At 31.6% G+C, this 27,349-nt stretch overlaps 1 protein-coding gene across 5 annotated transcripts in view; it reads right to left on the bottom strand.

Annotated features, from left to right (window-relative positions):
• Window positions 1-1,326: 1,326 nt before the first annotated feature.
• Window positions 1,327-27,349, bottom strand: part of LOC114336067 (enhancer of polycomb homolog 1) — a 122,685-nt gene continuing 96,662 nt past the window's right edge. For all 5 annotated transcript variants that reach the window (XM_028286390.2, XM_028286391.2, XM_028286388.2 and 2 more), the window contains 2 exons: window positions 21,908-22,037; window positions 1,327-11,141 (listed from right to left, as the gene is read on the bottom strand). In XM_028286390.2, coding sequence (XP_028142191.1) covers window positions 11,000-11,141; window positions 21,908-22,037 — 272 coding nt within the window. In that variant the 3' untranslated portion in view covers window positions 1,327-10,999. The remainder of the gene's footprint in view (window positions 11,142-21,907; window positions 22,038-27,349) is intronic.

Below are 27,349 nucleotides of genomic sequence, written 5' to 3'. Positions count from 1 at the left end.
TCTCTATCCTACATTTTATCTCTTTATCTGAATCTTGATGGGCCAAACAGCTAAATACCATGTATTTTGTTTTTGAACAGTTTATGTTTAGGCCAAACTCTCTTTCTACTGTGTCAATGGCATTTAAAAGGTGTTGTAATCCATTCATATCACCACTTAAAATAACTGTATCGTCTGCATATCTGATTGTATTTATCAGAATTCCATTAACTTTCACACCCCATTCCAAATTATGCAGCGCGTCCTTAAATATTCTATCTGAATATAAACTGAACAACAGTGGGGACAATATACAACCCTGTCTGACACCTCTTTGTATTTTGCATATTTCTGTTGATTTTCCATTTATGCAAGCTGTCGCTGTTTGACGCCAGTATAACAAAGTCTACTAATACCTTTGATGATACTTCTACGAAATCGTAAGGTACAACACATTTAACCAAAAGGAACTAGGTGAAATATTTTTGGTAGTTAGTCTTGGTTCAAATTTAGAGTCATTAGTATGTAGTGTTTATAAAGATGTATTTTTTTAATATGTCAATGGTTTAACGAGTGAAACCACTGATTTTTTTAAACACAAGAATACTTTGAATCATCTAGCTTAACTTAGGCAATTAGATGTTTGTTTTGACCAGAATCAACTGTCTAATTTTTTCTGTGGCTTTCGCTGCATTAAACATCGTAATAAGTTCACAATCAAAAAAAAAAAAAGCATAATATATATTATTATAGGTATGGGCTTCTCAGTTTTACCCAAAAGAATGAATATTCTGAAAAATCTGTAATATCAATATGAAAAAGCTGAAAAATAAGACGACTGTTGTTAAAAATAGGAAGTATATTTCAGGTTTTCTTTCAAAGAATAAATCAACACGGACAAGACAATCAGAACCAATTACAAAAATAAAAAATGCATATATGTAACTCAATGTTAACAAAAAATATACAATAATAAATTTCGATATACAAAAATGTTTCAATGAAGTAAGTACATTCAACAATTTTTTTTTACAAAAATGATAATAAGTTACTAATAATATATCAACAGCCTCGTACAGATATAACTAGTTTTACTTATAATTACAATAACTACAAAATGAAAATAATTTATTAAGAATTTTTAATAAGTATAGTTTTATGATTTTTTTGTGTTTATTTTTGTTTATCTCTTTTTTTGTGTATCTTGTCAATTGGAATTAATCAGCGTACCATATACCATGAATCAATTGTCGATATACCCTTTTTACATTAGTATTTTTTTTATTCTATTTTGAATTAAAATTCTTTAACCTAAAAAATAGGGGTGAAATTACAAAATTTTGCAAAGAATTAAAAATTGGTACGAATTTGCAATTATAAATGAAATGTAAAAAGTCCCTATCAACCCCACATCTACAAAAAAAAAGTATTCAATGCCAAAAAGGTTACCTGCTTAGGTAAGTTATCATAATATGTAAGCTTTGTAAGAATAACTCATAAAAGTGAGTACAATTTCGCTTATCTTGTTCCAACATCTGCTTCTACTCATCAACAGCTATCTCGGGCATAATATCAAGTTCAAGAGAGGCTTGGTAATTCAAGAGGCTTCAAGAGAGCGATTCTATTTGCTCACTTCGGACAACAAGCGCAACCGTGAGACCATTCGGAGCAGTGTTTTGCCGGAGACGGCACCCGGCGAACGGGATCCGAAGAAGGCGAAGACTGTCATATCGACCAGAAATGCGATGGTCACCATTTTCTGGGATTCACATAGTGTGAACTACATCAACTACCTGGAGAAGGGCAAAACGGTCACACGGCTCTACTATGCTGAATTATTGGGCCGATTCCACGCCGAATTACAGAAAAAACGATACTCTTTGGAAAAGAAAAAAGTGCTCTTCCACCATGACAATGCACTGGCTCACAACCTCCGCCGTCGTCATGGCCAAATTGGTCGAATTGGGCTACGAATTGTTACCCCATCCATTTTAGTCTCCAGATTTCGGCCCGTGCGACTTCTTTTTGTTTCCAAATCACCGGTCAGAAATTTAAGTCGAATGAGGAGTTAAGAAATATATCGGCACTTTTCAAAAATTTTCGTTTTTCTTTTGTAGGCTAAGTACTTATCGGATCGCCCTAGTATATCTCCGAAACAGTGATTATTGGAGAAACAGTAATAATCTATAAGCATGATCTACAAAGTCTAACAATATCAAAAGAATCAATAAGGTGCAAACTAGGAGTTTAAAACAAAATGGTAGAACAAGTAATGAAATTTAAATACCTCGATTTAACAAGTTATCGAGGAAGAGGCCAAGGAGCCAATGTTAAAAGTAAAACATTATAATGCTTTATTGATACAACATGGGCAAACATTTAAACTTAGAAATGAAAACACGCGTATATAAATCTTCAATTAGGGCTATCTAGTGGAGTCACTGAAGGTTGATTTGAGCTATTACCTCCGATTTCGTTGAACCTCCATCGATTTGCATGAAAATTGGTGAGTGGTTAGAGGATATCTCAAGGAACAAAGGTGACATGGTGCCAACTTGCGCTTTTACGCTAGGGGTGCATGCCACCCCTTCTTGGGGGTGAAAATTATTTTATTAAAATTAACCCCATAATTCGATAGAGGGACAAATTTTAAGCAAAATTTGTTATATAAAGTTATTAAAATAAATCAAAACTTTTTGAGTTATTAAAGATCAAAAATTTTAATTTTTCTTGAGAAAAATGCATGTTTTTAACCAATTTTTCATCAATAACTCAAAAAGTTTTTACAAAAAAGTTATTATTATCAAAATTGAAGCTAATAAAAAATGAAATAAACCCCTTACTAGAAAAACCTTTTAATATTAACTAAAAGTGAGCTATAGGTAATTGAATGTATATTTCTTTCGGCGACTACCCAAATCTAAGTATTCAAGCTGAAATAACGGGAAATTGATGCATTTTATAACATAAACTTATTAAACATTTGTCAAAGTACTTAAAAATATCTATCAAATGAGCCCCCGAACATGCTGATAGCGTTAAAATTTATGCTCCAAAATTTTTTCAAAATTTATCTTTTAAAAATTTTTCCAAAAAATTTTATTGTTTTTTTTTAATAACTCCGTTTGTGTTTACGATATCAGGTTCCCCTAAAAACTGTTTGAAAGTTAATTCCAAGTGCTATTGAAGCACGTTGAACCTAATCTTTCAAACCCCTTACTTTTTTTAAAATAAACGGTTAAATGACCCCGGTTGCATGGTTCCCACAGCAAAATTTAAGATTTAAACGTTTCTATCTCGATTATTTTTTACCCTATAGAAATAGTAAAACAGGTAAAATAAATATTTGGCACAGAAAAAACTAAAATTTGGTTATATATAATTTTTTACATATATTGAGTATTTATTACCAAAATAATATGAGAATTACAATCATTTTAAAAATTATGATTTTTTAAATTATATCTTTTTTTTTTCAAAAATATGCATTATAAACCGGTCAAAATTATCTAAAACATTAATTATGCTAATATAAAGAAGTTCTTGTAAGGATTACTATAAATTTTAATTTTTGTGGAAATGGCGTATGTTAATATTTTATACATTACATCGTTTTCCCGTTATTTAATCTTGAATACTTAGATTTGAGTACTCGTCGAAAAAAATACACATTCAATTGCCAATAACTCACTTTGAACTAACATTAGTTTAGTTCTTTATGTGAGGAATGTATTCAATTTTTTATTATCTTCAATTTCATTTTGGAAAAGCTTATAGTTTTTGATTTATACGTGAAAAACCGATTTAAAACATGCATTTTTTTACGAAAAAATAATATCTTTGATCTTTAATAACTCAAAAAGTGTTTATTTATTTTAATAACTTTATATAACGAATTTTGCTTAAAATTTGTCCCTCTATCGACTTATAGTATTACTTTTAATAAAATAATTTTCACCCCCGAGAAGGGGTGGCATCCACCCCCAGGATAAAAGCGTAAGTTGGCATCATGTCACCTTTGTTCCTTGAGGTATTCTCTAATTACTCACCAATTTTCATGAAAATCGATGGAGGTTCAACGAAATCGGAGGTGAAAACCTTCAGTGACTGCACTAATCATGGTATACACTGCTGAAACAAGACGAGAAACAAGGACAACAAGAATATACTTAACAACAAATGAAATGAGAATCTCAAGAAGTACTTAACGACATCAGTAACATGTGCAGGATATGCAACATAAATTAATGGATACAATAGAAAGGAAGAATGGCAAAAAACAGAATAGTTTGAATAGCCAGACATGTCAGCAATCCGAAGAAGCATAGATCAATCTGTGAAGAGATTGAATGATAATATTTTTATAGAATAAGGGGCAATGTTGAAGGAAAACTGGCAATATACAATAAGTATGTATTAATATAGGTAATGTTATCGTAATTATATACATTTTTTTAAAGGTAAACAAGCCTCATTATATATCAACATTGGTTTTTAAACTTCACTTTAAACACGTGAAGTGTTAAGTGTTACTGAATGTTAAGTGAGCAGTGCATTGATGTATGTTGGTTTCTTCTTGTCACAAGGTAAATGTGACTTTTACAGTCAAAATATTATCCAACTTTTTTTTAAATAAATATTAATGTTATTGACTATTTTTTTCTTAAATTTCTTAACGAATACAACATGTCCTTTATTCCACAGCCACTTGGCTCAGTGTGTTGGAAAAAATATGTATAAAAGCAACCTCACAATAAAGTCATCTTTTAAATTTCTGAGAACTTAGTGCTCAGGTCAATAATAATAAATTGGTGAATAAATTTACGAACCTAAAAGTGCAAAACAACTTTTCTGTATACACCGTTCTTAGGCGTCAACGCCCTTCGGTAGGGATCTATGGAGGAGTATCACCAAGCCGCAAGCCCTTATCCCTTGCCGTACTGCTCCTCCATAGGCCGATCCGACGCCAGTTTATCCGGACCAAGCCGTAGACTCTATTGAGTTTTATACTACGGCGTTGGCCTTTTATAAATTTCATGACCTAGCTGAGGCTCGAACCAGCGACCGCAAATCGCAAATCCACTAAACTTGTCGATAGACTGAGCCCCAGCCAACTGGACCGTCAAGACCGACAAAACAACTTTTCACACTTTTCAAATGAGTCTTTAGTTCTTTGTAACACTTCGACTTTGGGTCTTAATCTTCAATCTCACGTTTTCCTAAGAGAAACACAGGGCTTCTACGAAATGTGTCCAGCGAACTCTATTTCATTTCTCTGTAGACTTTGATTTCAAGCCAAGATTTTCCAATTTCTTTCCCTTCGTCCAGTACTGTCCTTTTCCAAAATTTTTCACGCCTCTCTACTTTAAGTGGCGTGCCTGCCAAGTTTACATGACTGCTGGTCAAATGTATTATTATTTACGTTGCAAATCCATTAGTACCCCGACAATACTTCTACATTGGCCCCGTTCTCAGTTCTTTAAGTATCGAGAAACAATGTAACAGATTTATGAATCAACTGTAAATATTTGACATTCGTCTCTATTATGATCTTACATCTTTTCAACAGTTTGGTTCGTTGAATTCTCATCACTAAGCACAAATCATGTTTAAAACATAGTGCCAATGGCTAGTTTTTCTTAGTAACTGGACAAATAAATAATATGATATACATATTAAATGATTGTATACATACTGATAACTTGCTTCGTTTGATTACCGATTGAAAGGCTCATGATTCGATTTCAGGTACAGGAAACAACCTCAAATTATTTTTTGAAAATACTCATAAGCCTTAGGTTGATTCAACTTATAATATAGAATAACGATCTTGTGTAAAACCAAATATAGTAGGAGGCAGTTAATGTGTGTATCAAGATTTCTTCTTAGCGCACTTTGCTGTAACTGTTAAAAGTTCGCTCAACATATGTAACGATTGGACTTTTACTCCCACATTTACCTTATAGAGAGTGGAGCAACAGAGAATCAGTTCCACCTTCCACCCAGCGCACTGACCTGAACGAACAGAACCGGGTTCTCAATGAATTGAGTTGAGAACAACCGTAGTCTTGCGACGTATTGAATCGGAGCCTGCCATGGAGCGATTCTGCATTGAAGGATCACTTCGTTGGTCGTCGCGCATTGACCGATCGCCCGCCTCAGTCGAGGGTCGAGTAGATGTATTGGTTTGTGTGTAGTTGTTGATATTTTGATTCCATATTGAGGAATAGCGTGATTGCGAGTCTGTGTGTAATTATTAATATTTTGATTCCCTATTGAGAAATAGCGTGATTGCTTTTTGTATTATACTAACATTGTTATTGCATTTTGATAGTAGTAAATACAATTTTGTTTTTCTTTTACAGACAACCGCCAAAGGAGCTTTCTTCAGGGGCGGAACGAAGACCAGAGCACTGTATTTTATTATTTTTTATTTTACTTTGTATTGAAAGCAAGAATATTTTTTTTAATTTTAATTAAACCTGTGTTTTGCTGAGTCTGTTGTCCGAAAACAAACAAAATTTTAATATTAATTTACTATACCTTACCGAAGACTTACTTTAGCCCCAACTAAAGCATAAAAGTAGAACCATTGTTTGTACACTTTCAAAATTTTAAATGGATTAGTTATTATTGTTTTACTTCTGAAATTTACAACTGAAAAAAGGATATACCGAAAATTGACATCAATCGGCTTATGAATCTAGGAATAGAAATAAAGCCACAAATGAGTAATTTCTTATTAATGATCACCGTCATGAACACATCAAGAAGTGGATTTTTCTCTGCTTTATAAAATGATTTATGCAGTATCTAAATTATATCTTTGTGTGGACTTTTACGAAAGTCATCAACCAGAAATAAGAACATGTTTATTACACTCTTTGCCAAAATTAACTGGCCACCTTAAAAATGGGTCATTTTTGATGTCTTATATCTCCTAAAACTGTTGTCAAATTTGGGTGATTTTTTTAGTATGTTATAGCCTTATTCCTTGACAATATCGTTATAGTAATATTGTTGCTAAACAGGTAAATTTTCATTGTATACCGGGTGTACGAATCAAACTGTGCTTTTTTTCTTAAAGTTTGCATCACCCTGTGGAATATTGTAGCATTTGTAGAATATTGAAATTAAAACCTAACTATAGCCTCATGCTTTCTCAAAATTTTGTTGTTTGATTGATTCGCTTATGTTGTATAATAAAGAAGTTAGGTAATATAACAACTAGACATGTTTTTTATCAATACAGGGTGTTTTTAAAAAATTTTGGCAGTTTAAGGGGTAACTCTGCATGAAAAAATAATGACAGTTTGTCATTATTTATCAACTTATGTCCGCAAATGCTTCGTTTCCGAGATAGGGGGTGTTGAAATTTTTCTGACAAACTGACGATTTATTTATTATTTTAAAACCGGTTGAGACATGCACATGAAATTTGGTGGGTTTTAATACGTAGTTATTGCACATTTTTTGGCATACAACTAAGCATTTAATATTCACCATTGGCGCGCATACGGGTAATTAGATGGCTCATATTACCCGTATGCGCGCCAATGGTGAATATTAAATTCTTAATTGTATGTCAAAAACTATGCAATAACTACGTCATGGAACCCACCAAATTGCATTTGCATATCTCAATCGGTTTTAAAGCAATAAATAAATCGTCAGTTTGTCAGAAAAATTTCAACACCCCCTATCCGGAAACGAAGCATTTTTGGACATAAGTTTATAAAGCAGACTATCATTATTTTTCATGCAGAATGATCCCTTAAACTTTTCCAATTTTTTTAAGAACACCCTGTATTGATAAAAAGCATGTCTAGTTGTTAAAGCACCTAACTTTTTTATTATCCAACATAAGCGAATCAATCAAAGAACAAAATGTTGAGAAAGCATGAGGCTATAGTTAGGTTTTAATTTCAGTATTCTACAAATGCTAGAATATTCCACAGGGCGATGCAAACTTTAAGAAAAATACACTATTTGATTCGTACATCCGGTATACAATGAAAATTTACCTGTTTAGCAACAATATTATTATAACGATATTTGCAAGAAATAAGGCTATAACATATTAAAAAAATCACTTAAATCGGACAACAGGTTTAGGAGATACAAGACATAAAAAATTACGCATTTTTAAGGTGGCCGGTTAATTTTGGCCCAGAGTGTAGTTTTATGAGATAAAGCCATAGTGTAACACTTAAATGTTCTTAAAACACCTTAGAAATTGCACATCGTGTATACTCGTTGTCCATATCCGTGCAAAAGATAATTTTTAATATGTTGTTTTTAAGAAGTATCGGTTCATTTAACTCATTCAAATGTGTTATAATGATCAAGAACTGCCGATTTGAACATTTATTAAATTAAAAATATTACTTCGCTTGTTTAGGAAACCATATTCATAATGAGATTTGTATAAAGTGGATCACTTACAACTTGGAACTGCCACCATGTGACTTTTATTTTGTATCATCCAAGAAGTCTTTAAACTAATAAGAAGATGCAATTATTCACATTACTGAGTTGAAAAATAAGAATAATGGTATAAAACAATTATGACAGGCTTTGTGTAGGCACTATAACTTATTTCCAAATTTTTTCTTGCAAAATATTCAGTTTTGACTAATCATTTGTTATATACGCATTGTAAATTTTGTAAATTAATAAGTTTTTCTGTGAAATAAGTAATAGTGAAAAACTCCGCAAAAAAAAGATTTTACGGAAATTGAAAAATTTTTCTTCAGTTTTTCATGGTTAAAAAATATTTTTTATTTTTTGGTCAAATTGTGGTAAACTGTCACGTAAGAAACCTTCCTTTTTCAAATGAAGATTTTTTTGTTTCGGATGTCACAATCCTGAGATTAACTGTCCGCCATCATTTTTTGAGACCTCGACTTTTGCGCACTCTACAATATTAGTGCACGTGCATAAATGAAAAAAGATATATTTTTTGTACTCTCTAAGAGTTACGATATTGATATGTAAAAAGTTTTATATTCATTTTTAATAAAGGTTCTGAGAAACAAATTATTATTTTTGGTCTTCTAAAGCGTACTAGTACCTTAAGCCGTCAGGGAGTTTTGGCCTGACAGCCAGCCCATGAGGTGGTACCGCTGTAATTGCTTTGCCCGGTGACACCTTTGCCTGGTGTAATTGTGTCTTTGGCAGTATTTTAGATAATTTTCTCCTGAAAGATTTTAATATTTTCAATATAGGTGTTAAAGTTTTTGTGATTTTGTTTTTGAAAAACCTATTATGGCTTCCTTAATTTCCGATTTATCTCTTGGTCACAAGAGATAAAACTAGATAATGTCCAGCTGTCTACTTATTGGAGTAGAGTTAAAGCAGATATTATTCCTTGTCACTAAGAGAAAAGATAAGGTGAGGCGCTTTTTCATTTTTATTTTGTTCTAGTTTTTATCTACTTTCAGTTAGTATGATTCACTTTTTTCCTTTCATTCTGGCTTCAGTATCCCCCGTTTAGAGACCTGTAAAGCCACTTTACAACGCTCGCCGTTGTATCCTTCAAAATACCCGAGAGCCGTCGCATAGTGAACATCTGTAAACATATAATTCTGCGTCTAACTTAAATTCCAGACAAACCATCTTCTTCTTCAGGTGCCATCTCCGCTACGGAGGTTGGCAATCATCATAGCTATTTTAATTTTTGAGGCAGTAGCTCTAAATAGTTATTTTGAGCTGCATCCAAACCGTTCTCTCAGGTTCTTCAGCCATGAAATTCGTCTTCTGCCATCTATCTTTCCCTGCATTATGAGTCGCAGGATGCCATACTTCTCGCCCCGCATCACATGTCCGAGATACTGTAGTTTTCTTTCTTTAATTGTAAGTTCAACTTCCTTCTCTTTACCTATTCTTCTCAGTACTTCATTGTTCGTAACTCTATCTACCAAGGAAACCTTCATAATTCTGAATTCATATTAACCCTTAATTTTTTCATTGCCCAAAATAATACCCAACTCTGGGCATTCTTTCTTCCCACACAAGTTTAATTTTCGTTAAAACACTAATAACAGAAAATAAAAAAGTAGACTACCGAAATACAAGTCTAAACTGAAAAAGAATGAGCCAACTTTATCAAAATGAAATATGTAATTCTTTGTAGTAAAGATTTGAGAATAGCCCTAAAAACACAATTGAACACGTTACAAATTTGATACCATCCAACATGAAATTTTGCAATCGATTGAGTGCAAATACTGTACGAACATTTGATCAAACTGTTTGATTTATGAAAGCCAAATGTTTACTGTGCAAACTTCTCAGTTTTTGATGCGTTTGAAAATGCTGCATAAACAAACCTTTTGAGTTTTTGTATCAAGTTTTTGTTTGAGTCAAACCAAGTTTTGAAAGTATTGTGAGCTGTATGGCTAGAATTATCATTTTTACAAGTATCTAATATAATTCATCTTTTCAAATTTGTATGTAAACTTGCTAGTTTGCTTAAAAAAGACAACTAGTTGATACGCTTTCTTATTAACAATTGTATAATTTTTTTTTCAAGAATACATATTAAAAAATTTTGTCCACTATGATTATTTGATGTAAAATAAATGTAAAATCTTTCAGAAATGATGTTAGTTTGTGCATCAGCTACTTTTAAGGCTTTATCATCTGTACTTTCGACACATACTGCATTTTTGATCAACACCTGAAATATTACTACGTGATTTAATATGATGCTTTTGATATTTGTTTATAACATATTTTCTTATATACTTGCATTATATACTAATATTTTTGTACTATAATTTGCAACAATAAAAATCATTTGAAAGCAGAGAAAAACCATTTAAATATTTCTCTCAACTCCTCTTAGCATGTGATACATGAGTTCTAGTTTCTATATTATATAAATCAATAACTTAACACCGAAATCATGCAGGCATATATGCTGAGTTTTTTATGTTTTGTGTAATACAACACCCTGTACTCAAAAACTGATTCCTCATCCCGCAATCCACGAGGATAGCAGGCGCCAAAATGATCATCACGTTACCTCCATTATAATGTTATTTTTTCGTACTATACTTTTTGACTTATTGTTACTTGATACAGGCCCCCCAGTGGCTTCTGAATCTATTTTATTTGTTTCTGTGTCATTAGTCAATGGTATATCCAATATGTTGGCACTGAAACAAACAAAAATGCATTTGTGAATATATAGATAAATATGACACGAGATGAAATGATCATGATGTACAAGGAAAATAACTTCCAATTTACGAAATGACAAACAAAATATCATAACTTAAGGCATTTTTGCATTATAGCCTATAGCAGGACTCACCAATTGGCGAACGGCGGTCCGCATCCGGACCGTAGGCCAGTTTTTTGCGGACCGCGATTAAATTCAGAATATAGTAAAATGCAGTCCAGGAAGAAGAAAGACTTCATGCTTGAAGAACTTGCTAGATTGGTATGGTGTTGATACAAGCATGCTATTTAGGGTGGCAGTGAATAAAATTAACGACAGCTATCTATTATGGTATCCGTTTTGAAAGGACATGGCACATGAAGAAGAAAAAGATAAAGGTAGGTGGAAGCTATTGTATAAATCAATGAAGACGATAAGAACACAAAAAACATGAAATATGCAGCATTAAAGATAAAAATAGAATATTAATAACAGAAACAACAAAAATAGTTAAATAGTTCAGAGAAATAAGGAAAAAAATATCCTGTTGGTGACACAACCCCCTCCAGGCCGAAACCAAATTTTTTGAGTAGTATGGTCATCTATAATAATAACTTATATGTTTCCTGCAGCCGATTTTGATGATATACATAGTTATAAACAAATGAAGATAAAAAACGCTAATTTTTCGCTTTTTTCGTCTATTACCAAAAAGTTAAGCATTTTAAACAAATTTGGGAGTAAAAAACTCATAAATCATATAAAAAACTTCAATATGGCTTTCGCTGAATATGTCTATCCCTATTGGTTGCTTAGAAAATAGAAAAATAAGTCATAAATTTTGAGTTTTTATAAATATTCATAACTTATGTAAAAATTAACTTAGAACCTCCTTATTATACGGATTGCTGAGACTTAGGTGCTTAAATTATACCCTAAATTTCAAAGCAATTGGTCAAATAGTTTAAAAGTTATTTAATTTGTTTATCCCAAATTAATTTTTTTTTGCAACGCTGTAAGTCAGAACATGAAGTTACAGTAATACTTTGGATAGTTTATGAAAGAAGATTTATACTATTAATTTAATTAAAAAAAAATTGCAAAAAATAATTCCAAATATTGCAGAATTATTTTGCAAGAACATGTCGATTTTTTGCTTATAAACAATTAGAATAACTTTTTAACCATTACCCATAGAAAAAAATTTTCACATTTAGAAATACATACTGAATTTTTATACAAATTCAAAAAAAGAAAAAATTGTCCTAGGACAATTAGGGACGAAGTTGCCCCAAACCCCATTTTTAATTCACAGCAGCTTTCTTAATTATGAAATCAAAACAGCCACATTTGAAAGAACATACTTCAAAATTTTAATGTAAAAAAATATAAAAAATATATACTTTCAAACAAATCGTCCACAAATCTTTAAAATGTGATCCTTAAAATCGGCCGGCCTTGAAACTAGAAAGATCGATGAGAAGGAGGAAGGGACTGTTAGCTGTATCTCTGGTTGTCGCCTATATATTTCGACGTTTCTTTTTAAATTTGTGTGTACTTTTTGCGTACAGTACGAATATACATTATTTAAATAAATTAATTGTTATATACACCATCAAATTTGTTTAAACAATTTTTTTTCAATTTGTTTTTAATATTTGAAGTAATTTTAATCACAAAACATAAATATTTATGAATAATATAATACATAATCTTTCATTAAACTTAGTAATAATTTAAAATATGAAAAAACAAATTATCCCATTTAATTGTTTCTAAAAATAGTATTGGCGTTGATTGATAAATACGGAAAGATACGAAAGCCTATGCATTATTTTGTTGTCTTTAAAACCTGCCCGTATAGTGGCGCGCCTAGCTTAAATTTGTTGGAACTAGCCTTAGAGGGAAGTGTAAAATTATCCCTACTTAAGGAACTAGCCAAGAACACGCGGTTATTTTACGTGGCCCGTATTCAAAATTTTAACGCAGCAGTCACTATCATATCAATCTGTTTTATTTTTTTTTGTTTTTGTTTCAGCAAAACTGTTGAAAATATAAATTGACTATAGAGTTTTTTTCACTAGTCTTGACCTCACAAGTAAATACTTTTCGAGTTATTTGCGAGTGAATATATTCATTTCTCAAAAAATAGTACGTTTTTAGACGGATTTTCGCAAATAATTTAAAAAGGAAGTATTTCACCAAAAAAAGATTCATAGCAAAAATACAGCTTATCAAAAAGTGAAAAAAATGTTTTATATAAATATGACATAATGAAGTCGTAGACCCAGTAAAATCAGAGTTGTAGCTAATGAAAAGTAGGTTCTTATTATTTGTCAAATTCAAAATTGAATATTTCTACATGAAATAACCAAAAAATTAAGAACTTTTCGGGGAAAATTCATCATAACTTTTTTAAAAAGTTTAAAAACAGCTTTATTTTTTTGAGTTTCTAGTATCAGAAGTAAACAAGTTGCGCTCAAAATAAAGTTGATCCCTTTTTTTTGTAAAAAAAATCTAAAAATCACCTCCTAATTAGCATCTCAAATGAAATTAATCAGTAGCGCTTCATAAGTTACTTTACGTATGTATGCTTATAGAGGATCTGCAAGTTTAATCGGTTCAAAGTGCTTATTTTTGAAAGGCTGTAGTTAAAAGGCTTCAATGAGCCACTAATCACGGCATTTTTTTTTCAAAATAAAAAAAATACTGTAAAACTAAGTTTACGATGAAACTTACAGATCATATTATAAACAATACATAAGTAAAGTCACTTGTGAAGAGATAACAATAATTTGATTTTATTCGTCTTGAGGGGCCAAACGAAAAACACAAACAACTTTTTTTCTTTTTAAATCGTGTTCTGTTGTGATTTATAGCAAATTTATAATTCTCTTTCGAAATAAAAATTTTATGCAAGTTCCCTTTTAGAGGGTGATTTTCACGCTTTTTTAAAACTATCTTTTACAAAAAAGGACCAACTTTATTTTCAGTGTAACGTGCTTACTTTAATGCTAGAAACTTTTTTAAAAACAAAAACAAAGCTTTTTTAAACACTTTAAAAAAGTTGCGATGAGTTTTCCCAGAAATGTGCTTTATTTTTTGGTTATTTCACGTTGAAATATTCGATTTGGAATTTGACGAATAAGAACCTACTTTTCATTAGCTACAACTCTGCTTCTTCTACTGAGTATAAAGACTTTATACAGATATTTTTTTTTAAATTTTTTATAAACTATATTTTTATTGAATACTTTTTTCGATAAAATACTTACTTATTGTGTTATTTGCGTAAAACCGTCTAAAAACGTGTTTTTTTTTTGTTAAAAAACGAACATATTCACTCGCAAATAACTCGAAAAGTGTTAGCTTAGTGAAAAAACTCAATAGAACAAAACTTGCTACAATTAATCAGTTTATCCATTTGATAGATACTAGATAGTATTAGACTTATTGATATTATAGCTACCTAGCCTTATACAAAGTGGATTTAGAAAGTCCACATCTACATTAGACAACCTAGTGCATATTGAATCTGTAATTCATGGGTCATTTGGATGTGATCAAGTATGTTTTACTTATTGCTATCTTTTATTATATTTTATAAAGCGTGCCATTTGGGGATTAGATATAAGAATTCTATTAAGTTGGTCAATTCCAGGAAATATAAAATTTATTAGTAATTTCCTATATAGACGAAACTTATTCGAATAGATAACGTTCTTTTAGACTCAAAAATCCAATTAAACGACATTCCTCAATGGTCTACTCGTTGCACTTTACCTTATTGCCATCAATGACATCGCTAAATCACTTAACCCACTAGTCATTTAGAAATTAGAGAATTGGTCAAAACTGGCCTAGAATTTTCTCCCACTAAAACGAAAACAATCATCTTCAGTAAAACTCCAAAGAAGCACATTATACTACCAAAAATTTACCTAAAGAATTTCTTCTTCTACTTTTTCTTTTATATAGGCAGGCAGTACTGCGTGTTTTTCTCCAACGGTGCCTTTCATTCTGCCCCTAAATTGTCATTCCATCTTTTCCTTGGGCGTCCTATACTTCTTCGGCCTAACGGTGACTTGTCCCTGGCTATTCTTACTATCCTTGATTCAGACATCCTGTTTATGTGTTGATTCCACTCTTCTTTTCTATTCTTTACCCAGGTATTTATATTGTCTACCCCACATATGCATCTGCAATCCTTCTTAAGATCTTCATTTTGTTGGTCTCCAGACGTCTTTGTATTTTGCTTGCATCTGGTCTTGTTTCGGCAGTGTAAGTCATAACTGGTCTAATAACTTCAGTCAAATGACTTATATATTCGGTCCCTTGTTTCCACTCTAAGGTGTTTGTTTTTCGAAATTGTGTCGTTTAGGCATCCGGCCGTTCTACTGGCTTTAATTATTAGTCTTTAACCTCTTCCTCGATATTATTGTCGGCTGATAGATTAATTCCCAGGTATTTACTTTTATATTTGCATCTATCTAAGTCCAATTTGCATCTTATTGGTTCTTTAGATATTACTAAGCTTTTTGTTTTTTGGGCTGATATTTTCATATTCATTTCTTTTGCGTTAATGTTGAATTCGTGCAGTAATCTTTGTAGGTCGTCTTCGCACTCTGCTACTAACACGGTGTCATCAGCGTAACAGAGTATTTTTATCTCTTTATCGCCCATTTTTACCCTCTTTTTTTCTTCACTTGTTTTATTATTGCATCCAGCGTTATGTTAAACAATAGAGGACTTAGTGAATCTCCTTGCTTGATTCCCGTGTTTGCTTCTATATGGGTTCTGTTATTATTTCATTGACTTTCATTTCTATTTTATTTCGTACATAAATGTTTTCTATCCATTTTATAATATGAAGTGGTAAATTTTTGTCATATAGTAGGTGTATCACATCTTTTAATTGTTTGTTATACTCGTTTGTTATATTCTAATGATTTCTCCGCTGTTTGTGTTATCACAAAAACTGCATCGTTATGATCTTCCACTTCTAAATCGTTGTTGTTCAACCGATATATTTATGCACGCCATTATTTTCTTCATCAGTATTTTTGTTGTGAGTCTCAGTATTATAGTGCTCCGTAAATTTATCCCTCTATAATTACTCGGGTCTGCCCTATCACTTTTCTTAAATAACGCTATCATCTGAGTGGTACTCCATTCTTCTGGAATTCTTCCTGTATTTAATATTTTACGTATCAGGATATTCAGTTCTTTGTGAAGTCTCTCTCCTCCGTATTTTAAAAGTTCATTGGCTATTCCATCTTTCCCTGGTGCTTTTCGATTTTTCATCTGTTTTAAGGCGTTCGTTATATCTTCCTCTTTAATTTCTGTTTGCTCATCGGATTCTAATCCTGGTTTTCCAGTTCTTCATGATTAGCTGTTTGATACAGGTTTTCTAGGTAAGTTGTCCATGTATTTGTATCAATATGTTTTACTTCTATCAATTCCTTCATCTCTGCTCTTTGACCTCTTATCATTTTCCACATTTCCTTTTGCATCCCGTATAAGTCGTGCTCCATCTCTTTTGAAAATGCTTACCAATGTTCTGTTTTCTTCCTTCTTACTCTTCTTACGCTTTAACTCATTTCAAACTCTTTTATATTCTTCATATGTTTGTCTCGTTCTTTTGAATTTGAATTCTAGCTAGATTTTCTTTTTTTTCTTGGCATTTTATTTTTATTTCTTCACAGATCCATGGTGTTCTCCTTTTCTTTCTTATATGTTTACTCAGTGCTGTTTTTGTGACGGTACGCGCCGGTATGCCGTACCGGTACCTCTTGGGACAAAATAATAAGAAAAAAAAAACAAAATTATAGACAAATTCCTGAATTTTTTCCTTGATTCCAAATAGCTTTAAAACGACCTTATTGAGGATAAATTTAAAAAAATTCCCCGGGTACGGACCCTTTTATGAACACTCCCCAGACACCCGGAACATTGCGTACCGGAACCTATACTGTTACAAAAACAGCACTGTGTTTACTTATCTTACGTTCTCCAAGTGCGCCCGTTGCTGCCATTTTGCTATTATCTCTAATCTTCCTCCAACTTTCTTCTATGTCTTCATCTGGTGTTATGTAGTTTTCGTTCACTACTTTTTGCAGTCTTCTCTGGTATAGATCATGTGTTGACAAGTCTTGTAGCTGTTCTACCTTTATTCTTGTCTCACATTTAATAGGGTCTATTTTCCTGTTTTTTTGTAGATGTATTCTGATTTTTCCAAGTACTAGGTTGTGATCACTTCCGATATTAGCTGCACTTAAACATCTTATGTCTAGTACTTGAAAATGATGGATGTTTCTGTTTGTCAATATATAATCAATATCGGATCTGTGTGCTCTTGTATTTTTGAATGTATATTTTTGTTGATCTTTGTGTCTGAAGAACGTATTGTTTATTCGAAATTCGTTCTGAGAGCAAAAGTTAATAAGTAGTTCCTAAAGAGTTTACAATAAATTATTCAGAATTAATTAACTTCTTGGGAATAAAACTGGATAATCGTCTATCTTGGTAAGACAATATACACTCACTCCGACTGTCAGCTCAAACGGGCTCAACTTAATGAAAAATATCTCTCATAAACAATGGGATGTCGACTTCCAAACTCTTATGACTGTTCACTGAAATTTGGGTTTCAACCTGAGATACAATACGCTAAAGTGTTACGTTTGGCTTGTTCTCTTGTGTGGAATGAAAGCATGGATAATAAAGGCCAGCTCCACTAACAAACTTGAAGTCTTTGAAATGAGGTGCCTGCACCGAATGCTTAAAATATCATGGACATACTTAGGGACATATTGCGAGGAGAACGATATACTTGTCGGCAAGTGGAACTCGAAGGAAACATAGAGGGTAAGAGAGGTCTAGAAAAAAGATGTCATGGCTGGGTAATATTCGCCAAATGATATTAATGAAATTACTCTTAATAAAATAATGTAATCTTGACTATCTAATATCTCACCTGACAATACAATGCACGGTGGACGCCTACGCAGAAATACACGACACATTTAAGAAGTAAAGTTAATAATAAATAATTCAATAATTATACTTAGTCACTATTTTCCCCTAACTCGGAAAATATCGACCGAACGGAAAAACTTGGAAGAAATTGTAGGAAATCGCGATTGCAACAATTTACGAGTCCTTACCATTTTTCTCTCGAAGAGTTTAAAGTGGCCGAGCGGGTTACTAAGTCAATTTCATTTAAGTAAATACGGTTGCAATATCTCCAAACAAAATACCTATACAATCATCAGAAGAGACTGTAATTAATGAAAATAACTACCTAATTTTTTATCGAGATTATGAGGCAAATAAGAAATGTACAATATCTAAAATCACCCAGTGAGTATTTTTCTCGTTAAATAAATTTTTTATTAAATAAATTATATTATTATATATATGTATTATATAAAATTATTAAATAAACTTTAGAATATTCAATAATTTGTTTCAAGAATTCAAATTAAAAGACAAATTACAACTACAATTATTCTTGCTAATTTAAAAACGAGTTTAGAAAGTAATACATAGGTACACTCCAATAATTATTTTAAAGATTGCCATTGTTATCGTTGAATGAGAACTCAAATTTAAATGCATCAAAAGAAATAAATAATTTTTATTATAATCCGATCGACCCGACCGACCCCAAATTCCGATAACCAAAGCTACCTGAATACGTCTCATCGTTGTCTCAGGTAAATTCAATCTCGTACCTAGAAAGCTGCTAACGCCATCTATTTCTAAAACCACTGGTGTCGTACATAAACGCTCATTTAGTTTCGTATCTTCCAGTATAATTTATCAGTCAACGGTATTGGTCTATGGAAATCAAAAAATCTCAAATGAACCAGGTTTTATTTTTTTGCTAAACATGCTATTAGATGAATGAAAAACTGAAGTTACAGAACCACCAAACAAGAGATAAACGTAATTGATTGGGGTTGGAAATTCAGCTAAGAACAGTTAGTACCGATCCGATCAACAGATCTTCTTTATACCAGATATTTTATTAAGATAAATTACCTGCTCTTGAAAAACTGGTTGCACTGAGTACCTGTTAGTACAGAGATATAAATATTTTATGGACTTCGATAACCAAAACTTCTACCTTTCTCTATTATCTATTTTGAAGTTTCTTTTTTTATCTGTGTGTACTCTTTGCGTACGTTACGGATAGGTTTTTTGTTAATAAAGTGGTTATTTAATTAACTATGTAAATTGTGTAAACAATTTTTGGAAATTCTTTTATGGTATTTTTAGGATGACTTTGTTGGCAATCATAGGAGTGGATCATTTGCACTTGAATTTACGATAACTTATAATAGGTAACTGATAATTGTTACGTTTTTCATAAAAATACAAGTAATCCTAGATAAATCTCCTTTTATTTTATTTTAATAGTATTGTTATCATACCAAAATGTATGAAATATATTAATTTTTGTTTTTTTACAATCTTAAAGAATTACAACTTTCAATGTTGTAAGATACAATTATTATAATATTGTAGAAAATTTCTGCAAATAATTTTGTTCTTTTTGTCCTGTCTCTAATTTTGTTACATTTCATTTATCTAGTAACATGTTTGTCAAGAAATAAAACCTAGTTTATTTGAGATTTTCATTTTCAATGCAATATTATAAACCAATGTTAGTTTTAGGAATAATTGAATAGAATTAGTATATATTAATTATTAGACTTTCAAATTAGGCAAATTTTCAAATAAAAAGGTATTAAATATGCAGTGTTTTACTCAAAAATATGCAAGTTTATCTAGAAAATATGCATGTAATAAAAAATATTTACAATATTTTTTAATTTACAAAAAACGATATTATTTCGAATTGTGGTACAAAAAAATTTTCTAACAAAAACAAATCTGGCTTCTATCTGAGTACATATAAAATTTTCTTTCGACATCAAGTGATGTAACTGGGGCATTTTTCAAATTCACCATAATAGTTTGCTAGCACTTACACCAAAAATGTCCCAGCTAGTATTTGAACCACTCCCATTTTTTCCATGGTTGTTTAAATTTTTGGAATGTTTACTTTCCAATATGTATTACTTTTAACGTTTTGACACAATGACTCAAATTCTTTTATTAAAAATGTACTGTCTAACAATGATAATTTGGAGGAATCCAATTGGGTAATAGTTTTCTGAGAAAAACTGTAGTTTGATTTTATGAATGACACTGAACTGTTTATTTTCGGCATTTTCAAAGCATAACAATAATTGTTAGGGCTAAAATAAAAAGGGGACTAACTTCGTCCCTAATTGTCCTAGGACAATTGTTTTTCTGTCTAAATGTGTATAAAAATTCATTCTTTCTAAATATGAAAAAAATATTTCTCTACGGGTACCAGTTAAAAAGTTATTCTAATTGTTTATAAGCAAAAAATCGACATGTTCTTGCAAAATAATTTTACACTATTTAAAATTATTATTTGTCATTTTTTGTAAATTAAGTTAATCGTATAAATCTTCTTCTTTCATAAACTGTACGAAGTATTACTGTAACCTCATCATTTTCTGACTTTATAGTGTTGCAAAAAAAATAATCTGGGATAAACAAATTAAATAACTTTTAAACTATTTGACCAATTGCTTTTAAATTTAGGGAATAATTTAAGCACTGGAAGTCTCAGCAATCCGTGTAATAAGAAGATTCTAAGTTAATTTTTACATAAGTTATGAATATTCATAAAAACTCAAAATTTATTACTTATTTTTCAATTTTCTAAGCAACAAATAAGGATAAACATACAGCGAACGCGGTATTGAAGTTAAACATATAGGTTATTAATATAGATGTCCATACTACTCAAAAAATTTAGTTTCGGTCTGGAGGGGGATGTGTCACGAGAAAAATCTTATTTCTCTGGACTAAAAAGATAAATAACACTTTGAAGAACTATTAACGGATATAAACCAAGACGACATTAATGAAGAACAAAATAATGTTGGAAGAAAAATCAATAAACGGGAAAGAACTAGACAAAATAAAAACGTTGAAGTAGTGGGATTACCAAGGATGGTATTAAAGGTGAGAAAATTGACCTCAGACTTCCGGTTCCAGAGTTACAACCAGAAGAACCGTTTTAAAGTCGCCGAAATAGTATAAACAGTTCAAATATCGAGTTCCGGTTCTACTTCTTGTCACGTTGGGTTAAAACTTTTTGAATTAAATTAATTGACACTTACAAAATACTTTCTACTGCTGACAGAAAACAGAATAAACATTGTTTGTTGCTTAAATTCAATATTCAACCTACCAAGAGGCAGATGGGTGGCAGCTTGAACATTGAAATTAAGCAATGTTTATTTATCAAAAAACATTTTTTTCTGTTTTGTGACAGCAATAGAATGTATTTTGAATTAAATAAATTACATACATTCTTCTTTTTGTGTCAATTAATTTAATTAATTTTTTTTCTCGGACACCCTGTATAAATAATTATGTCAATGTTTATATAACTGAATTAAGAAATGAATGACCTTTCAAATGAACTAGCACACAACACCTATTTCCTATTTAAAAATAAGGGGTAGGGGAAGTGAAAGGGAGGGGGTTGACAAATGACAGATGTATGTACCATAAAAATATGTCGCCCTTAGATCAAAAATCGACCTGTTTCGTCATATCCTTAAAATCTAATAAACACTGCCAAATATCGAGGTGGACTGTTTTGTTTGGCCCACTCTGTTTAGAAAACCATTAGGTTCTTACACTTACCTATGACTATTAAGCGTAAGGGTATGCGCAGAAGTGTGAAGACTTAGGGTACCTGAAGAAGCATTTGGATATCCCATTGCTCCAGAGTAAGCGTATTGTAATTTATTATTTTTTGTTCTAGAAGGAGGTACTGTAAAAAAAAAACAAAATCAATTATTGAAAATTATTATAAAAATATGAAAAACATCATGAAATATGATAGTTATAATATATATGATCTTTTGTGGTCAGGTTGATTACAGATTTTCAACAAATCATAATATACTATTTAGAATGTTCTATTATTAACCATCAAAAACTGATTGTAGCCCAAATTTCTTTTTTAATGGATTACTAAAACAGACGAAGATGCAGGAATTTCAGCTATTCTGTTAGCATAGGAATTATAGTCATTAAGGTAGCAAGGGTATTATAAGGATAATAACGCTTGAGGTCAATGGTGTATATACCGAAGGCCTTCGGCTCGAGGGATATACGTTGACCAAAAGCGTTATTATCCATGATACCCGTGGTGCCTTCAATGTTTAATGCCCGACTAAATTATTCTTTATGTGCACAAAATTTGAATAAATTTTGAATTAATTTAGTCCAGAAAGCCACTGCGCATCCGCTAGGAAAAATATTCTAATTCGGATTTTTTGCACAATCTTACTCAAAAAGGACCCTTTTTAACAAATTTGCATGTTGCCAGGACCAAAAGTTGGTCAAAAATTTTTTAAACGATTTTTTTTTTCCTAAAATTATTTTTTTTGCATGGAACAATTTTTTTTTTAGGTTTTTTGGATCATTCCAAACAGAAAAGGTCTTTAGTGACTTTTCTCTAAAGTTGATAGTTTTTGACATATAAGCGATTAAAAATTGAAAAATTGCGAAATCGGCCATTTTTAACCCTCAAAAACTATGTGAAAAACTGAAAATTTGAATGCTGCCAAGGTAGGTAGATATTCTTTAAACATCGATTGATAAAATCCCGAAGAGTTTTTTGCAATACAATATTCAAAACTCCTTTGTTTTTTAATTGCTAATCAAGCGTGCGCGACACTATTTTCCACCGTTGCATGTGTATGCAGTATGGTGCAAATGAAAGGAATAAATTCGTTATTTCGTAAACCGGCGACTTTAAGGAAAAATCCCGAAACAGGTCGATTTTTATTTTTAAGTTATGATTTTGTGACATATATGGTATACTAGTGACGTCATCCATCTGGGAGTGATGACGTAATTGATGATTTTTTTAAATGAGAATAGGGGTCGTGTGCTAGCTCATTTGAAAGGTTCTTCAATTCTCTATTCAGTAATATAAACATTTACATAATTATTTATACAGGGTGTCCAATAATTTAATTTTTTTGTCAATTTGCCAAATGATTTAATTTAATAAAAAATTTTTGGACACCCTGTATAAATAATTATGTACATGTTTATATTACTGAATAGAGAATTGAAGAACCTTTCAAATGAGCCAGCAGACAACCCGTATTCTCATTTAAAAAAATCATCGATTACATCATCACGCCCAGATGGATGACGTCACTAGTATACTATATATGCCACAATATCATAACTTAAAAATAAAAACCGACCTGTTTTGGGATTTTTCCTTAAAGTCACCGGTTTACGAAATAACGAATTTATTCCTTTCATTTGCACCATACTGTATACACATGCAACGGTGGAAAATAGTGTCGCACACGCTTGATGGCAATTAAAAAACAAAGGGGTTTTTGATATTCTATTGCAAAAAACTCTTCGGGATTTCATCAATCGATGTTTAAAGAATATCTACCTACCTTGGCAACATTCAAATTTTCAGTTTTTCACATAGTTTTTGAGGGTTAAAAATGGCTGATTTCGCAATTTTTCAATTTTTAATAACTTCTATGTCAAAAACTATCAACTTTAGAGAAAAGTCACTAAAGACCTTTTCTGTTTGGAATGATCCAAAAAAAAACCTAAAAAAATTTTGTTAAATGCAAAAAAAGTAATTTTAGGAAAAAAACAAAAAAAAAAAGTTTAAAAAATTTTTGACCAACTTTTGGTCCTGGCAACACGCAAAAAAGGGGCCCTTTTTGAGTAAGATTGTGCAAAAAATCCGAATTAGAATATTTTTCCTAGCGGATGCGCAGTGGCTTTCTGGACTAATTTGTTTTCAAGTAGGGGAGACTGGGTAACAGTGAGACATGGGTAACAGTGAGACACTTGAAATATTTTTCCTCCTTTTCGCCATGTGGAGATATTATTACTTATGCATGTCTGCTGTATTTACTGGTTACTGATTACTAATATGTTCGGCGGCCGTGCAGTTTCAGTTTAGGATTTATCGTGATAAAGTGTGTTTGGTGGGCACTAAGTAAAATAATACAGGGATTTTGAGAATTTTTATAAAAGCATGTTAATTATTAAGATTTTTCTAGTATTACTATGACATTGTGTGTAGAGTAGTAAACATGATGCCACAGTTTAGCAATGCAAACTAAGTTTTATAATAACAAAAATAATATTTTTTAAATTTTATGGCAAATGGGTAACAGTGAGACGGGGTACATTGAGACATGTCTCACTGTTACGCAGATGTTATAAAAAATTACATTTTGTATTTTTTTTTTCTAAAATTTGTAGTAAAAGGCATTAAGATGATATTGCCAAGGCCAGTTTGTTAACGTCATACTAAACGGCAAATTTTTTTTTCATTAGAGACAAATTTCAATTTAATAAATGTACGTTATTTCCGATCCCTATTTTTTTTAATAAATAAGTACTTTTTAACTTGAATTTGTTTTTTTATTTGTTTTATTTTTCATATAAATAAATATTTTGTAATTTAAATGTTTTTTTATGTTTTCTTTCCTATAAATATTATACTGCCTCACTGTTACCCATGCATGGGTAACACTGAGACAAATGACAACTTGACCTTATGTGTCAAATACAAACTAAATAAACCGAACTATTTTCAAATTTGACTTTTTCTTGTGTAATGAACACATGTGAGAATACAATCCTGAAGAAATTTTGTTTATACATGTCACAGTAGTGGACTTATGGTTAAATGAAAAAAAAGTGTCTCACTGTTACCCAGTCTCCCCTAAGTACATTTAACAGCAATGGTAGTAACGTAATAATTGTGGTAACCATAGTTTTACTTAGGTTGATATTTGTCAACTTGACAGTACTGAACTAGTTATTTAAATTTAATGCCTTGGGCATCATATCATACTTCGAAATCATGTCATTATTTGTCAAATAATATACCAGTCGGACATTAAATTATTAATAGCTGTTTCTGGTATGAGAAATGGTTTCTCCAATGTAAAAGTCCCCTTCCTTGATGTATCAGGTCTATTGCCTGATAGGCCAATCTAAGTTCTTTTAAGTCTTATAACGTCATGCCTTTCTGTCAGTTGTTGAAGGGTAATTGTAATGCATGTTTTTTTATTGCCTCTATAGTCCAGTTGTCAAAGATTTGATCTCTAAAAACGAGACGAACAAGCTGAATTTTCCTGCGAATTTCAATTTGAAATTTGAAACCTCAAAAAATATGCAAAAATGTTTGCCACTCCTACCCACTTGGGCTTGTCCTAAAACAACCCAAAATGTTTCTAACAAATGTCCCCAAAAATGTTTCTAACAAACGTAAAGCTTCTAAAAATTCTCATGAGATCAATAAAATTTATCACTGTATATTACCAAGAATTTGTACACTGTAGAAAAAAAGTGTTTCTAAGAAAAAACGTAGCTGAGATAATTTAAAAAAAATGTTTACATGTGTGAATGAACCAGTCTCAAAGAAACAGTGCTTGAAGTATTCAGCGATTTGAATGTCAGTTACGCCCGCGAAATCAATTTTTTAAATAAAATTTGTATCAACTCAACAATAAAAATTTAACATCTGTGTAACAGAGTGTCCTATCGATAAAAATCAAAATGTGATTTAAAGGTGAAGAGTGCAGTTTTATATGCAATATTTGCATTTTGCCGCAAATGAAATCAGTTTCTATAAAGCTATTAAAGAAATCAGTGGTCGTTTGCCAAAAGCAGATATGTCCACTTTTGGTACTTTTCGGAAGAGCAAATTCAAATTTCCACGACGGCTATAAAACTATAATTTTAGCTTATAAGTGAACTCATACAGTACGTAAATTGTTCAGCTGGATATAGGAAACATACATCGTATATATTTAGATACATAAATCCATACATTGTATTATATTGAGATAAATGTGGCAACTGAGCTACAAATACAAATTGTCAGTAATTGTTTATCCTGGGCCCAGAGCACGCCAAATAGAATTCTATTTTGCTGACGTCACAAAATAGAATTTCATAATGGGAGAATCGACGGTTGCTAGGCAACATGACGTCACTAAGATAGAATTCTATTTTGCGTGCTTCCACTGCTGGATGTTAGCATTAACTTCAAAATTCGTTAAACGTCAAGTATTATTGGTTTGTCATGTGAACCCCGAAGTGAAGAGTATTGTTTAAAATGTTTATTTATACTTCTCCAGAAAAGATGCAAATAATTAAATGGTATTATCAAGGTAATTCGTTGGCAGAATGTGTAGATCTATTTGCTAATACTTTCGAAACTAGACCCATACCTTGTAGACAAACAATTGCAAATATTATAAATAATTTTGAAACACAACGTTGCTTAAAATATTGTACAAAATGTCACAAAAGAAAAGAGATGTCCCCAGAAAGACAGCAGGAAATCGAAAGAAGGCATGAAGATATTTGTTCTACAATTGAGGTAGACAACTCCAGAACCACCAGAAGTGTCACCAAGGAGTTGCGAGGTTTCGCATACCACAGTTCATAAAGTTCTAAAAAAATATGGCTTTAAGAGTTTCAAAAACTCGAGAACCCAGGAGTTATTTCCCTGAGATCATTATCGTAGAATGGAGTTTTGTCAAGCTGCAATGGATGCATCTCACGAAAATGATGATTTTGTAAAAAACATTCTTTTCACCGACGAATTGTCATTTTCTGTACGGGGTCATCACAATCCTTCCAGAACGCGGTATTGGTCTCAGGAAAATGAACATAGAAGCACTGTACATCGGACTCAACGTCCTCAAAAACTTAATGTGTGGACCAGCATTTTAGGTGACTATGTTTTTGGTCCATTTTTCATTGAGGGAGTTCTGAATTCAGCTAAATATCTTGCTCATTTACAAGATAGCATTATTCCAGCTATTCAGAATCTCCCAGATGTACGTTTAGAAGATGTCTGGTACCAACAGGATGGCTGTTACGTTCATAATGCGCGTATCATGAAAAATTATTTTTTCAAGATCGCGTTATAAGCGGAACCAGCAACCAAATTAAATGACCTGCAAGATGTCCCGATTTGGCTCCCATGGATTTCTTTTTCTGGGGACATATTAAATCTACCATTTATGGCAACGATCTCGAGAGGGCACATAGTTTAGCTAGAGG

Source organism: Diabrotica virgifera, chromosome 2, assembly GCF_917563875.1.
Source record: "Diabrotica virgifera virgifera chromosome 2, PGI_DIABVI_V3a".
NCBI classification, from domain to species: Eukaryota; Metazoa; Arthropoda; class Insecta; order Coleoptera; family Chrysomelidae; genus Diabrotica; species Diabrotica virgifera.
The sequence above is the reverse complement of the archived record's forward strand: the minus strand, read 5'-3'. Positions and strand labels throughout refer to the sequence as shown.